This window comes from Syngnathus typhle, linkage group LG10, assembly GCF_033458585.1.
Source record: "Syngnathus typhle isolate RoL2023-S1 ecotype Sweden linkage group LG10, RoL_Styp_1.0, whole genome shotgun sequence".
NCBI lineage: Eukaryota > Metazoa > Chordata > Actinopteri > Syngnathiformes > Syngnathidae > Syngnathus > Syngnathus typhle.
The window spans coordinates 14,676,864-14,692,527 of record NC_083747.1 but is presented as its reverse complement, the minus strand read 5'-3'; the positions used below and the strand labels follow the sequence as shown (position 1 = coordinate 14,692,527).

Genomic DNA, 15,664 nt, shown 5'->3' with positions numbered 1-15,664 from the left:
TTTAGCTCAAATGCCAAGGCACCAAATGATTCTTTAATCAAAGAACAGGTCACACACCCAAACCCACTAAAAAGCTTTACACAAAGTTATTTTGAGATCGAGATCGAGATTCATTTGTTGTCATCACTGACTGCCACAAAGCGTGGAGACCAATTTTCTACTTGTTTTCACAATCAAGCCATGATTGGAATCTAAGGGACCAACACAGCCACAAATGCCTGTTTAGCGCTGTTGTGCCTTTGTGTCTAGTTACAGCAACATCTCCAAAGGCCAGAAACAAGGTGAGCAAAGGTCTGAATGTCAAACTCTGCCGAGGAAGTGTGTACACATGTGACCTTTGACCTGTTCAGGCTTCAGGGGCAGGACCCAGTTTGGTGCTCTTGCTGATGTTGGCGACCGTTCAGCTGAGGGTATGAAGAAAAACCTCCGAGCCTTCATTCCAGAATGCAAAGTAAAACATGTGCACCCGTTGGTCCCTCTCACCTCTCTATCTCACCTATCTAACAGGCCCGCAAGCTAAATAAGTCTATGCGAACGCTAGGCAAAACGAAAAAAAAAAAAAAAGCTTAGAGGTGGCAAAGCGCGCAGCGCTCATTCCCACCATGTTGGCGACTGTCCGGCGAGCGCCATGTAGGCGTCCAGATCGGCGTCCAGTTGCTTCTTGGACTTGGCCATATACGCGTCTAGGTCGGCATCCAGTCGCTTCCTGGACATGGCCATGTAGCCATCCAGCTGCGCGTCCAGCTCTCTTTTAGTGGGCACTTTGATGCTCCGCCTCCTCGAACAAACAGAGGACTCCAGGGCTCCACGAGCCACTTTTTGGCAGCGACGTCCAGCCAGCCTTCCAGCTAACCCTGTGGAGGGACAGCCACATGTGACTCAGTGTGTGAAGGCTTGGCTCGTCAAGAAGCCTTCACGGACTGCTGTCGTTCATCGACACGCGAGAGACAAAAGGCAGAACAAAAATCTGCCGTGCGAATTGTCGTCTTGGACCTTGGTCAGTTTTTAGGTGAGCTTCAAGCAATTTCCCTCTCAGGCAACAAACAAGCCAATGAAATTGGGTAGTACGAGTTCAAATTGGAGAACACGGGGAGAAAATTGCCCAAAAAAAACAAACAAGCCATGCTGTGAATATCGACAATGGAACTTTTGTCCAGGTGTGTGTGGGGGCGGGGATTAAGATTTTAGTTGCAGAGGCGACACCTATCACTCACTTGGTTTGGCGAGGGCGGCGCGGCACCTGGCTCTCCATCCGTACTTGTTCCGGAAGGTCCAAAAGCCGACCCGCCGCCAGCCCAGCCGAGTCCACACGCCCGCTCGTCTGGCGGGGGGTGAAGTCGCGGGCACTGGCGAGAAGCACGTTTGCCTCTTCTGGAAGACGCAAACATAGACATAGCTGCTAGCACGGCGTGTCAGCCGGGCCCTCGCTACGACCACACGTCTCTAGTTGACATCCCGAGCTGACCGCCACTTGTTTCAAGCAAACGGAAGCCGTAAGAGCGGCGAAAACAGCTGCTGGTACTCTGTCAATTGCTTTGGTAGACAAACGCTAACAGAATCCCATAATCCAAAACTGACAGCGAGCAGGTAATGCTAGCACCAGGAAAGAGCTGGCCCAGATTGGCCTCTTGGATAACTGCGCGCTTGAGATCCGCCTGGATGCATGGATGGATGAACAGCAGATCACTGCGCTTGCCATTGTCAAATTGCCTTGTTTTCTGGCCATGTCGACCGCCCGGTAATGGCTTGGCTTCCATTACCACGACAACAAGGCGACAACCGGAACCCCCCCCCCCCCTCTCGTGGAGCTGAGCTGTGAAATAATTGGCTGTCATTTTCTGGATGGTTAATTACACTGAAAGACTCACTCAGGCACATGTCACAAAGAGACACATTTCACTTGTTTTGGTGCAAACTTGATGTGTGGGCGAAATTATTTGGTCGCAACACATTCAAATGTCACCCTGAGGAAAAAAGTGGCAGAGAACTCATCGGACTCACTGAAGATGAGGATGCCACCAATAGAAGCACAGACTTGGGAACGGTTGCCACGTGGGGCCGCATCAGTTGCCCACCCAGCACCTGAGAGAAGCTAAATGCAAATATCATGAATTACAGAGACAATTAGGGGGAAGAAAAAAATTATAATAATTCAAGAAGTTAATACTTCAAAATACACGTGTAACTCAGTATTTTTAAATACATTTATACAATTTATTGTCATTATTGCAATATTTTTCTTATTTTTTTTCAGTGTATTCTCCAGGACGTATGGGAACCAATTCATTCATGTCTTCTCTTTTCGGACCGATTAGTTTGTTTGCTACGTCAAGTTGCCTTTCATCCCTGCCTAGTTCCTCGACTTGTGAAATCACTGCATGCCGTTCCAGGGCGGGTCGACAAACTATTCGCAAACAAACGCTGCCCTCGCCAAAGCCAGTTTGACATTAACTACCATGCTACACATCCAAGCTCTTACGTACTTTTATTTGCTGAGAGAATTGGGGATCAGATATCAATTACAAAAACAGTATTTACAAATAGAGCGGTGTTGCTCAACCCCGTCCCCCCCGGGTAATCTCTTAAAGACTGTCTAATATTTCAAACAAATTATAAAGTTACATCATTCAAAATAACCCTAAACCCATTAAAAACGGGTAGTTCACACCAAGCTTCCAAGAGGACAGAAAACCGGGATTAATTCGTTCAGCAACAGAATTAATTTACACTACAAATGAAATTGAGATTAAATGGTTAGTAAATATGAGCACTTTTCTCAGTTTCTGCTCACCGCTGATGAAGGGATACGTCCGAAGAACGTTTCAGGTGAACGCGGGTTGGCATTCGTCTCTTCGTCTTGACGAAAAAGATGAGGACAACATTGACGCACACCCCCAAGGGTTGAACGCAGCGCCGACGGTTGTGCCTACCTGTCCCGGTGGCCCACAAGCAAGCGCGCTGCAACTCCTGCTGGCTTGGAAGCTCCCGGCCATCGAGTCCTATAGCGTCAACCAAACTGACAGGACGCCGTGAGCTCATGGCTATTTCATAGGAACGGCGCACGTTGGCTAACAGCTAGCATTAGCCCGCACGCACCTGATTCCTTTCTACTTCAAACGTCATTTCAGCGAGCTAACCTGAGCCTTTAAAGTATTTTGGCGTAATCTTTGTCGGTTCCTTGGTATTTAGTTCACCTACCTGAGCAGTTGCAGGGGGCTCTTTGGCAGCTTGTCCTTTTCTTTCTTTCCTTCTTTCTTTCTTTCTCCAGCTTAATGTTTTGCTTAATGACCAGCCTCTTGTTTTAGGAGCAGAAAGAGTTTATAGTGACAATTTATAGTGAAACTTTGTCACACTTTTATTTCGGTGCGTCCATGAAGCAGTACACCGTCAAATAAATCACCGCTGCCATTAAATGTGAATTGACATTTCCAAGCGACGCTGTACAATGTGGACGGGGGCCTTGTTAGGAGTGGCAATGTTGACAGGTCAGGGTGTTTCCGTCACACCCAACTAAAATAACTAAATGGAGCAAAACATGTCAGGAATGTCACACCGACTTTTCTCCACGGAAGAATGACCAAGACACCAGTGACCCAAAACACCTGAGAATCCAATAGTCATCACGGCGGTTGCGCTCCAGCGGTCACATGATGCCGTTGGTGATGTACTGGAAGCCGTCGTAAAGTTTGGTGGTGAGCGAGCGCATGGAGCCCACAACCATTTGTTCAACTAGAAGTTGCAGCTGCTCCTCAGTCAGGCTCATGTGGAAGCGCTCCTTCAGGCCTCGCATGGTGCTTGAGCCGTGGAAGCAGGGTAGCTGCGAACCTGTGGCACGCCAAATGCACGCCTGCCGTCAGCTCACAGCCTCGCATGTTCTTAGCATGTTCTTGGCATGCGCTGCTGACCTTGTTGCATGATCTCCACAATTTGCAGCACACGCTCCATGTGCTTGCGGGCGGCGATCAGGCCCTGGAGCATCAACATCTTGTAGTAATTGAACATGTCGCCGTCGGGACCGCCCATCACCTGACATGCGCACACAGACGCGATGAGGGTGGGGCTTCGGCGAGCCTTGCGGTCGATGGATGGAACAAGGCAAGACCTCAACAAACTCGGCGGTGAGTTTGAAAGCGGACGTCTCGAAGCCGAGGTTCTTGGGCGAGCTGGACAGGATGAAGCCGAAGTCGATGTGGATGATGTGGCCGCATGCGTCCAGCAAGATGTTGCCATTGTGCCTGGGGGGGACAAAATCCCCTTTTCAGACTCACACTAAGTAGGGCCCCCAGTTGAGCTTGGGGGGAAATTTTATATATTAATTTATTTATATATTAGATATGACTATAAATCACAGGGTCGGGCATGACTGGGCAACAGAATCAACAGAATAGAATAGTCTCTGGTTTTATAGTAGGCGAATTGCGGGGTGAACTAAAAACGGGCCCAAACTTTGGCTTTGCGCTGACCTGTCCTTGACCTGCAGCAGGTAGCAGATGAGGCTGTAGCCAGCACAGCTTTGCACAAAGTTCCTCTGCGCTGTCAGGAAGGCTTCGGTGGTGGGCGCACCGTGCTCCTGCAGGAAGTAGTCCAGCAGAGACAGCTGGCTGTGCTTCTTGACCTGATGCAGCGACACTGCGTTGACCACCGGCTCGATCATGCCGCTGTCCGACGACAGAACCAGGATCTTGTAGGGCTTGATCCACAGCGGCACCCGCTCCGTCTCCCAGATAGTCTGACAGACACATCGACTTAGGGAGGGAGAGAAAGGGGGAGGTCCCGGGCGCGGCGGCGACTTACCTTCAGCTGCCGCAGCACCTGGAAGGCCAGCAACTCCTGACGGAGGTCATCGCCGCACTTGACGATGACGGATAGCAGGCGCCAGGTTGGCATGTGCCCGTAAGGGGAGCCTTCACGGATCCTCCTGAACAATGCAGTCACGGTTATGGGATGCGCGGCGGGAGGTGGCTAAAGCGAGGTACGCCTACCGGACTTTCTCCTCCCACGGTTCTTTGAGAGCCACGGCCGACGGGTCCTCGGGGTCGCGCTTGAAAGCGGTGGGGGTCTGCGCCAGCTGCTCAGACAGCCGACGCCTACACATGCACGTTCCAATGTGTTGGCGGAAATGGCAACGACTCGACGGCCACGCCCGCGAGTCTTGACTGACACGCTGAACGAGGCGCTAGAGTCAAGACAGCGTCGAGCGGGAACAAGACATTCGAGACCAAGACAGACCGAGATGGTATTTATCCAAGACAAAACAAAAGACCACAGTCTTGTTTTTGTGGCCTTTGCAACTAGCCCACTTTCTACTCGGTTGTTTTGGAAAGCTAAGCAAATTTGTGCAAGGCACGTGGCATTTCAGGCGACACTTGGAATTCTCTTTCTGACAGCAGTACCGGGCTGGCGGTCTTGAGCAAAAGTCTGGAATTTGACCCGTCAGAGTAAAAATGCCTTTTAACAAGACACTCAACGGTTCAAAGGCAAGACCAATTTCGAGAACACTTTGACGGATGCGCCATCATCTGGAACCCTGCAACGCGGCAGCGCTATGGCAACCTCAAAGCGCTCCCGATGGACACGGCCAAATGCAGACAGCCGCTTAACTGAGCGTCAGGGGACCAACCTGATGTCCCCCGCGGCGATGAAGACGGGTTCTTTGCTGTCAAGACTGCCTACGCTGTCCACGGAAAACTGACTGATGTTGTCGCAGCTGGTGTGAACCTCCGGAAGCTGCCGGAAAAGAGCAGTCATGCGTCCGACAACTTGGGTCGGAGAGCGCCCGGCCGGACACGCACCTCTACCTGCAGCTCGCCGATGTCGTCCACCGACCAGGCCTCGTCATCGTTGTCGTAGTTGGGGACGGTGGAGAAGCTTCCGGCGCGTTGCTCAGCGCTCATGCCGCAGTCAGGCAGGTGCTCCACTGAGCGTGTGCTCCTGATACGGTTCTCCGGGATTCGAGCCGGCACCTTGGCCGTCTCAAAGTTGTCCACCTCCAGAACCTCCACATAGATAAGGTAAGGCGCCTGTGGGATCAAAAAGACCTTGACATTTTGTGCATCACGACTCAATGCGCCCTCTCATTCCTTGTGCCACTCCTTCCGGCGTGCCCGCCTTGGCCATCAGGTGGGGGCACAGTCATGCAGGCAAGCGGACGGGGCTCCTTAGCGACGACCACATATACATACACATATATATATTAAAAAAAAATTATCGATCGTAGAGCACTATGTCGTGATATATCGTGAATGAATCGCAGCAGGCTTTAAGATATCGGCAAATATCGTATCGTAGTTCTTTGTATCGATATTATATCGTATCGTGACAAAACCCGCGATTTACACCCCTAATAAATACATATACACACACATACATATATATATATACATATATATACACACGTACATATATATACATACATATATATTAGGGGTGTAAATCGCGGGTTTTGTCACGATACGATATATCGATACAAAGAACTACGATACGAAATTTGCCGATATCTTAAAGCCTGCTGCGATTCATTCACGATATATCGCGATATAGTGCTCTACGATCGATTATATATTTTTTTATAAAAAATATAGAACAATATCCTGATTTATAACAATTCATACGCAAAATCAACAAGGTACTACAAACTCTTTATTTAGGAAATTACAAGAGTATTGCAGTATACAAAGTGCTTATTTTAACACTGAACTTTGATGTCGTGTTTTTTCCACTGCTATTGTTGGCTGTATTAGAGATGGACAGGAGGAGGACTACAGGGGCCTGGTTCAGTGGTTCATCGGTTGGTGTGGCTTCAACTACATGCACCTAAACACCGCCAGGTCTAAGGAAATGGTGGTGGACTTCAGGAGGCCCAGGCCTCGTCCTGAGCCAGTGACTATCAATAGAGACTGTGTGCAGACCTGTAAGGATCTTGGAGTGTTGCTGGATGACAAACTCGACTACTCTGCGCATGTGGACGCTTTGTGTAAGAAAGGACAATGTACTTCCTGTTGTGGGAACAGAGCTGCCTGATCTGGCATCTGTAGCAGAACAGCAGGTGTTGGCCAGGCTGCTGTCCATCAAAGACAACCCTGTCCACCTACTCTACAGCACCGCCACTGGGCGGAGGAGTAGCTTCAGTAGCTTCCGATTTTATATTGTATATCTGTTATTTATAGGGGTGTAACGATACATCGATACACATCGATTAATCGATATAATGCTCTACGATTTATTGGCATCGATGCTAAACGTAAACATTGATTTATATCGCCGTGTTTGACCTCGGACATTAGACGCGACTTTATTTTGAAATCCAGTTCATTGTTGCTTGCTTCCTCTTTCCGGGAGCAGTGCGCCCGGCGTTGTGTTGTGAGCAGAGCAGGCACGTGAAAGGGGAGTCGACAACTAGTACGCTGCTCCTGGGCTGGTGCTATGGCTAGTGTCCAAAAAGACGAGGAAATTTGCTCTCCTTTAGGCTTCAAGTCATTTGTTTGGAAGCACTTTGGATTCCAAAGAAAAGATGGCTCAACCGACAAGACACGTGCAGTTTGTAAATCCTGCCATGCGGTGATCAAATATTCAGGGAGCACAAATCTCGCCGCACATTTACAGAAAATACACGACATCAAAGTTCAGTGTTAAAATAAGCACTTTGTATACTGCAATACTCTTGTAATTTCCTAAATAAAGAGTTTGCAGTACCTTGTTGATTTTGCGTATGAATTGTTATAAATCAGGATATTGTTCTATATTTTTTATTAAAAAAAAAAATAAAAAATAAAAAAAAATCAATCGTAGAGCATTATATCGCGATATATCGTGAATGAATCACAGCAGGCTTTAAGATATCGGCAAATATCGTATCGTAGTTCTTTGTATCGATATTATATCGTATTGTGACAAAACCCGCGATTTACACCCCTAGTTATTTATGTACTTAACTGCTGGCAACTGAATTTCCCCCCGGGATCAATAACATATGTATCTATCTACCTACCAACCTACCTACCTACCAGTTAGTTAGTTAGTTAGTTAGTTAATGTCCGTCCGTCACTCTCTAAAACTCAGTGCTGCTTTCTATATGCTAAGCCCGGGACAGCGATGGCGTTGTCAATCAGTTCCACATCTGCCAAGTGACTTTGCCGCCACCACGCTCGTGCTCCAACGTGAAAGATCAAGAGGTGATACGTGCAAAGAGAAGGCGGGCATCACCTTGTCCTTGGAGTTGAGCACGACGGCCTGCGTATGCGGCACGCGCACCACGTGGTGCTCGAAGGCGGCGGTGGGCAGCCAGACGCGGGCGGGCAGCTTGTGGTTGAGCAGCGATAGCTCCGAGATGAGCCGCTGCGTCTTCTGCTCTTTGGTGGGCAGAGTGGCCAAACGCTTACCGATGCCCATCAAAGACTTGATGAAGTCGCGCTGCGGCGCCAGGCGCAGCGGCTGCTGGCCCGTGGGCCAAAACAACACAAGGCGGCGGGCGTTAGGTTTGGCCCCATTGCCCTTTGACCCAGCAGCAGGTGGGACTTGCCCAAGCCAGCTAATGGGCGGCCTTTCCTCAATCGATTAAGGGTGCCCGCGTACCTCGTCATGGCTGTTCTCCACTTTGGGGTTGCTGGCCGTCCTCTTGAGGTCGCCACTGAGGCTGACGGCCACGGCGGCGTCCGACTTGGACCGCTGGTGTGTGCGTTTGGAGGGCGACAGGCCTGTCTCGGTGGGCATGGCACAGAAGGGCGCCAGCGTCAGGGGGTCCCGGCGGGCCCGGCTGGTGGCCGGCTTGAGCTGGTCGGACAGGATGAGCTTGCGCAACTTGGCACCTCGCGAGTGGCGCTGCGTTGAGATGTGCATATCGGAGGAGTACGCCGCCAGCAGCCACGCGCACTGCAGGCTGAACGAGATGCTCTGCCTGCAGCGATGCACCTGAGGGAGGGACACAGACAGGCGCGCACGCACGCACGCACGCACGCACACACACACACGCACACACACACACGCACACACACGCACGCACACACACACACACACACCTTTGGCAGCCAAGAAAACACTGCTGGTTCGGCAGCCAAGAAAACACTGCTGGTTCCTAGGGGTGTAAATCGCGGGTTTTGTCACGATACGATATAATATCGATACAAAGAACTACGATACGATATTTGTCGATATCTTAAAGCCTGCTGCGATTCATTCACGATATATCGCGATATAGTGCTCTACGATCGATTTTTTTTTTTTCAATAAAAAATATAGAACAATATCCTGATTTATAACAATTCATACGCAAAATCAACAAGCTACTGCAAACTCTTTATTTAGGAAATTACAAGAGTATTGCAGTATACAAAGTGCTTATTTTAATACTGAACTTTGCGGTCGTGTTTTTTCTTTAAATGTGCGGCGAGATTTGTGCTCCCTGAATATTTTATCACCGCATGGCAGGATTTACAAACTGCACGTGTCTTGTCGGTTGAGCCATCTTTTCTTTGGAATCCAAAGTGCTTCCAAACGAATGACTTGAAGCCTAAAGGGGAGCAAATTTCCTCGTCTTTTTGGACACTAGCCATAGCACCAGCCCAGGAGCAGCGTACTAGTTGTCGACTCCCCTTTCACGTGCCTGCTCTGCTCACAACACAACAACGCCGGGCGCACTGCTCCCGGAAAGAGGAAGCGAGCAACAATGAACTGGATTTCAAAATAAAGTCGCGTCTAATGTCCGAGGTCAAACACGGCGATATAAATCGATGTTTGAGTTTAGCATCAATGCCAATAAATCGTAGAGCATTATATCGATTAATCGATGTGTATCGATGTATCGTTACACCCCTACTGGTTCCTGATGGCATATGCCGGCATTTGCTAAGCTTCCCCCACAACTTCACACAAATATAAAACCCAACCCAACTGCCCTGTGCGTGTTTGCATCGACCGCGTGTGTGTGTATACGTTGTGTATACGTGTGTGTTTGCCATGTGCGCGCCCGCACCCACCACGTAAAGCTTGATGGCGTCGCCGACGTGCTCATCCATGTGCACGTACATGTTGAGGAGCTGCGGCAGGAAGAAATCAACGTCGTCGTGTGGAAAGCTGAAGAGTCGGTTGCCGATATAGGCCTGCACGCCGGGCTCCTTGGAGTTATGCAGGTAAGAGATGGCCATGGACACATCAAAGAGTTTGGACTCAAACAGGCGCAGGAGCCATGACTGCTTGGACGGGTTGGGCCGCCGCCGCCGCCGGCCACCCTCCGCCCGCCCGTCCTCATCCCCGTCCTGGTCCCTGTCTGACCCGGTCGACCTGTCCCCGTCGCAGGCGGGGTCGATGTGTCTCAGCTTGAGCTTGTGCAGGACTTCCCGACACGCCCTCTCTGCCGCCGCCGCGTCGATCAGCGGCCCCGCTCCTTCGCTGCCCGCCCCCTCGCCCGTCCCCTCACTGATGACGCCCAGTGGGGGAGTGATGGCGGCAGCGGGAACCGGGCGCGGGGAGGGGGCGTCGTGTTCCAATTGGACGGGAGAGGGCTCTGCATACTTTTCCTCCATTGAGACCACCAGGAGGGAAGGAGGCTCCGCCCACCTTCACTGCAGCAGACACATACACACAGATGAGAATGCTTGTTGTCACTACGTACTCCGTGGCCCCATTTGGGGTTGGAAACTATGTTCTAACTAGTACAACTGGTGGTTTTGTTTTGGGACCGAAATTGCACATCATGCCAACAGGGCAGCGCTACAGATGCGGGTGGCTCCAAAACCCACAAAGGAGAAGGAACGTCGCACAGCTAACGTGTCGACTACACAAGTGTCAGATCGCAGATGTTCAACAATAGACAATCCAAGAACAAGAACTGGCTGCAGTTCTGATTCCAAACTTGAAAAGCGGGACGAATGGCGAGGGCTCTGTGACAGAATAATGGATAATGAATAATCACAAGGTAGCCAAATTGACGGCAAGTTTTCAAGCCTAACTTTGGCTTGAGGCTTTTTGCGATTCAACGTTTTATCCTCTACAGATTTCCGCCCGAGGCCGAGCCATCGGTGACCGAGTGGAGGCGGGCTGCCTGCATCAAAGAGAGCCGTCAAGAAAAGCTTCCTTCTCAAAATTTACTGCGCATCTAAACACGCTGTTGACCAATATTGTGTTTGTGAAGTGAAAGCCGCCTGTTTTTCATCCACCTCGGCAGGGGGTGGGGGGCAGCCATTTTGACGCTCACTGTCAACTAAAAAAGACATCACGGCTGCTCACGGCCAATCGCAGCTCTGCTTGCCACGTGACCAAACTCAGAACACAGCTGAGCAACCGCTATGTCATTTTCAGTCAACAGCAAGCGACAAAACAGACACTGCATTTTGCCGCTTGACTCGTCCTCCACCACAAACGCAATATCCACCCCAAGTCATGTTCTGATGCTCTACAGTCCCAACCGTTCTGAGGGGTTAAACGCTGCTTTCTCGCTGCTCAAATTTTCGGCCGCAACTTGCATCTGATGGAAAATGTCTTCCACGGGTAGCAGAGCAAACCGACGCTCCATCGGACATGCTGGGAAATAACCGCGGTATGGCATTTTTTTCACCAGCTTGTCCAAAAGTGATTTTTCCCAAAGCAAAAACTCAATTTCTGCAGAAGATGTGCTCCACTTTTCAACTTTCTTGATGCTATTGCAGCCACACCCCTGACACTTTGGGGAACTCGAAATGAGTGCCTTCACGTTTTGCACTTCATCCAAACACACTGCAAAGCAAACCTGCAAACGTGCGTGCATGTGGCACAGTTTTGGCGCTTGCGTTCGCAACACGCATATCTCATTTCTCTATTTGCAAAGTTACAAAACAGATGGGCTTTTTTGGGGCGAACATCTTGGCTGTCGAGAGCTGAAACATCTTTGCTCTTGGGGCCACTCTAACTTTTGGAGAGACATCACTTTGACATCGGTTGAATAAATCTTTTCCCAATCAGCCATGTGTCACCGAAGTGCTTCCTTACCCGGACCAGCCATCGTCCACCGAGTGTTTTTTTTCTTTGACCAGCGAAACAACAAAGACCATTCACCACACCGTCACAGTGCAGTAACAGGATTTCATTGTTTAACAAAAGCCTTGCTCCTGCTGATCCCTCCATGAACAAAAACATCCAGCTACCCCACTCCTCAGGACGTTATTTAGAGCCTTGCACGTTACTGATTCACGTGATGAGGGAAGAACGAAAGCTTGGGAACGCGGTTGCTTAATCATTATATTTCGTATCTTTGGGAACTCGCTAGTTTACCAATTTCAGAAGGCCGATTAATTTAATTGCATCTCAAAATCCTGGCATTTGAATACGGGTTCTGCAGGCTTTACTCTCCACCCAAGCAAGACAAACAACAACAGACTGGTCCCCTCCGTGGGCGAGCCCTTTATCCAAACAATTTGCGCATCAACTCAGCAAATTGTTGAAAATAACCTCGACGCGAACCCGTCTTTGTGGGCTTGCAACTGACATCGGCACACTCTGGACTAGGCTCATGCATTTCGCGGAGTAGCACTCGAGTGTGTTAGTGGCTAACAATCGGCTAGCAGTAGCAGTTCTGTAGATTAGCCAAGTGTCTGGCCGGCTCCGAGACCGTCTGAGCTCACTCGGAGGCTTTTTAGCTTCGTTAGCAGTAGCCAACTGTTGCTAGGGTCTGCTGAGAAATGCCTGAACTCACTGGGAAGCTAAAGGCCAAGCTAACGTCGAACGAAGTGCGTGACGTGTTTGCTGACGGCTCGTCCGTACCTTGTTGAGCTCTGGTGACTGTCAATCGTGTCGTCGAGTCAATTTTGTCCTCCCATTGATGCTGTCGACTGGCCGCCCGCAGCCGTAGAGGATGATGCTTATTGGCCGCTAGGGGGAGACATGCAACTTTATTTGCCTCTTGTCTACCTCGCTGCCATTTTGGTCGAGTCAAACCGTCCGCTCGTGTCGAAAATAGTCGGCAGATGCGCTTTACTCCCTTTGAGCGGAGCTTCTCAAACGTTCGACACAACCTAGCAGCTAAAAAAAATATTTAGCACTCCAACCAGCACCATTACGACCAATTTTAAACTGCAGAAATGCAGTAGGCCTTAGTGTTCATTAGAAACGAGACAACGTCCATTAACGGTCACATTTTCCATTCAGCAGTGTTTCTCAATTTTTGACTGGCCCACTTCACTTGAAACCAAGCAGACATGTGTTGATAACTTGTGATGGTGATGATTCACACATAGATGACTCATTGCGTTGCCTATGCACTAAAATGTATAGCAAGGAGATTGTAAATCATTGACTTCTTACCATGCCTAGCGACAATTTTAAATCCTCAAAGATGATGTCAGGGTTTTCCAAACTATCTTGATCGTATGATTATGTTGGAATGTATGTAACCAGTAATAAATAACCTAGCTAGATTAGTTTTATGCTTATGTTGGTGTGTGAACCTAGCTTGTCCCATCTTACACAATGTCGTAAAACATCCCTGTTAGGATACGGATTTTATCTATTGATCTGACTCCAAACTATGATCAACACTTAACACAAGAATTGCTATGTTCTAATCCACACACTGGCGCACCTAACAATTTTGCGAGTTCATTCTGTCAAAGAGAAGACCAGTAGATCAATCAGACCGAATTTACCAATTGTTTAATCCTGACAAAGCAAGCTAATACAGGCGCCTGGGCCTTGGGTCCTTAACACAAAAACTCGTGTGCCTTCGTGACCAGAAAGACAAGACATTCTTCCGGGTTGCCCAGTTTTAAAGAAACACAATATGAATATTCAAGCATGCAAATTATTGTGTGGTGATTGGTCGATGGTCATCTCCTCCTCGTTTGGGTTTTCCCCTGCTCAGCACAGGTGTCTGGACCACAAAGACGAGTTGTTTTTCGCGTTTCCCATCGGCCTTGAGATATCCTCCCTTTCTGGACATCCTGTTCCACAATACTTTGAAGAAAACAAATTCATGTAGTCTGCACATTCCTTTCCACTTATTAAGCGACCACACTACTACTAAAAATTATATTGATATGATTATATGTGTCTAACGCAGCCTTAATCAAATGTGTTTGCAAACTGCCAAAAGTACATTTCCCTTTATTCCCTCTCATGACCTCATTTATGAGGTCATCACCCGTTACTCTAGCAAGCAGCGGCCAGCACACTGTCGGTCCTTTCTCCCCCCCGCGGCTCATGTTGAGTCACCAGGGTATATTGGCCGTTCGGTGACAACGGGCCAACGGTTTTCTCGATCAACCGGACAGTGAGTGACCTAATACATGGAATACAACAACAAAATCATCACTGCAGTAAAGCCACAGCAACGAGCACAGACATGATGAGGCCTTTCCAGCTTCCGAACGTTTTCATCCAATCAGACCAAATATCGGTGCGTACACCTGAATGATCTTTCATCTTTTTATTCAGTGTCCTTAGTCCTTCCAACGCCTGGGTCAGTCGGCCCCCTGGTGCTGTGTTGTTGGGGATGAAAGTACAACATGCATCACCAAACATTCCGCACACACCATGTTCCTTAGCCAATAGCATGTCCAACGCAATTCTATTTTGGAACGACATCAATGCCAATTGTTCATGGACCGCTGCAAATGATACATTTTTATTGGGGGTGATCCATAGGAAAATGCTTTTGAATCCCGAGGACACTTGATTAACGAGTTCATACTTATATGGCACACCTATGGCGTCAATATATGTTGGATCGTTGTCGCTCAACCATGGGGGCAAAACGTCTCTTTTGGCTCACTTCAGGAGCCCCGCCAGTGGGGACTCCATGTTCCAATTGAGATTCTGTGTTTCAATGGGGACAACCACTACAGGCATTATCAAAGACACGAGGGCACAGATACCCTATGCATCCTTTGGCAAGCGATGGTATAATTTGTTGTCACCACACCACAACCAGATGTCACTGGTCTTCCTCTGCTCCTTCCATCACTGCTAGTTGAATTCTGGCATGTCCTGTTAAAGCTTAAAAACAAGTGGATTTGGAAAAAAACTTTGGATATCAAAATTACAAATTGAAACCTACTCACCCATTTCTATTTTACAACCTACTCACCAAATTCTATTTTACCACATACTCACCCATTTCTATTTTACCACTCCCCCTTTTGACACATTCACCCAAAAGGAACCTGCTAAGCATCCCCTCTCATCACCACACTCATTGTAGCCAGGCCTGCGGAACCTCTAGCTCGTCCACCACACGCTCGGCAACACAAACAAAAATCATCGCACTCCTGTCAGTGAGCTTATAGCCCTGCTGATAGCGGACATTTGTACACACAAAACCAGACATCAAGTATCAAAATAAAAACAGTCATAAAATGAATCCTAGCGCCCGCGGATCATGTCCTGAAAACCATGTCATCAACAAGTTCATCATAAAAACCAAAAGGGCAAAAGTTAACATATTCTTGTAAATTCAATACAAATTTTCCACGAACGCAATTGACAACCTGCAAGAACGAAAACAAGTTACGCAAGCAGCGCGCAATCCGCTCCTTGGCTGGTGGCTGTTACTGCTGCAAAAAAAAATTAAGTCACACAGAAAAACAAAGCAGAGCGTGCACTTGTCGCAAGCAAGCTCAAGCGTCAAACATTTGGTCACTGTCCACCTAGTCCGTCACCCCGTCGGGTGAGCTCAAAGTCGTCACACATCAAATCGTCCAAA

The 15,664-nt window shown here is 48.8% G+C and overlaps 1 protein-coding gene across 2 annotated transcripts; it reads right to left on the bottom strand.

Moving 5' to 3' along the window:
- On the bottom strand, positions 1 to 12,856 carry pi4kb (phosphatidylinositol 4-kinase, catalytic, beta). 2 transcript variants are annotated; one of them, XM_061289693.1, is made up of 17 exons: positions 12,730 to 12,856; positions 9,972 to 10,556; positions 8,572 to 8,907; positions 8,203 to 8,430; positions 5,793 to 6,020; positions 5,621 to 5,727; positions 4,983 to 5,087; positions 4,795 to 4,918; positions 4,464 to 4,729; positions 4,103 to 4,235; positions 3,906 to 4,026; positions 3,199 to 3,825; positions 2,931 to 3,041; positions 2,792 to 2,856; positions 2,002 to 2,092; positions 1,215 to 1,371; positions 1 to 854 (listed from the first exon to the last, which is right to left on the bottom strand). In XM_061289693.1, the coding sequence occupies exons 2-12, from the start codon at positions 10,515 to 10,517 to the stop codon at positions 3,644 to 3,646; spliced, it is 2,376 nt and encodes a 791-aa protein (XP_061145677.1). In that variant the 5' UTR covers positions 10,518 to 10,556; positions 12,730 to 12,856; the 3' UTR covers positions 1 to 854; positions 1,215 to 1,371; positions 2,002 to 2,092; positions 2,792 to 2,856; positions 2,931 to 3,041; positions 3,199 to 3,643. The 2 variants fall into 2 exon arrangements, with proteins under 2 accessions (XP_061145677.1, XP_061145678.1); XM_061289694.1 differs by having other exon boundaries at positions 5,799 to 6,020.
- Positions 12,857 to 15,664: the final 2,808 nt, after the last annotated feature.

Bases quoted from the DNA above. Each gene is read 5' to 3' on its own strand.
- pi4kb (XM_061289693.1), bottom strand. From the start codon at position 10,517: ATGGAGGAAAAGTATGCAGAGCCCTCTCCCGTCCAATTGGAACACGAC. The intron at 8,908-9,971 runs GTGGGTGCGGGC...TCCCTCCCTCAG, and splicing joins ACGCCATCAAGCTTTACGTG to GTGCATCGCTGCAGGCAGAG. The intron at 5,728-5,792 runs GTGCGTGTCCGG...CTTTTCCGGCAG, and splicing joins TCGGCGAGCTGCAGGTAGAG to CTTCCGGAGGTTCACACCAG.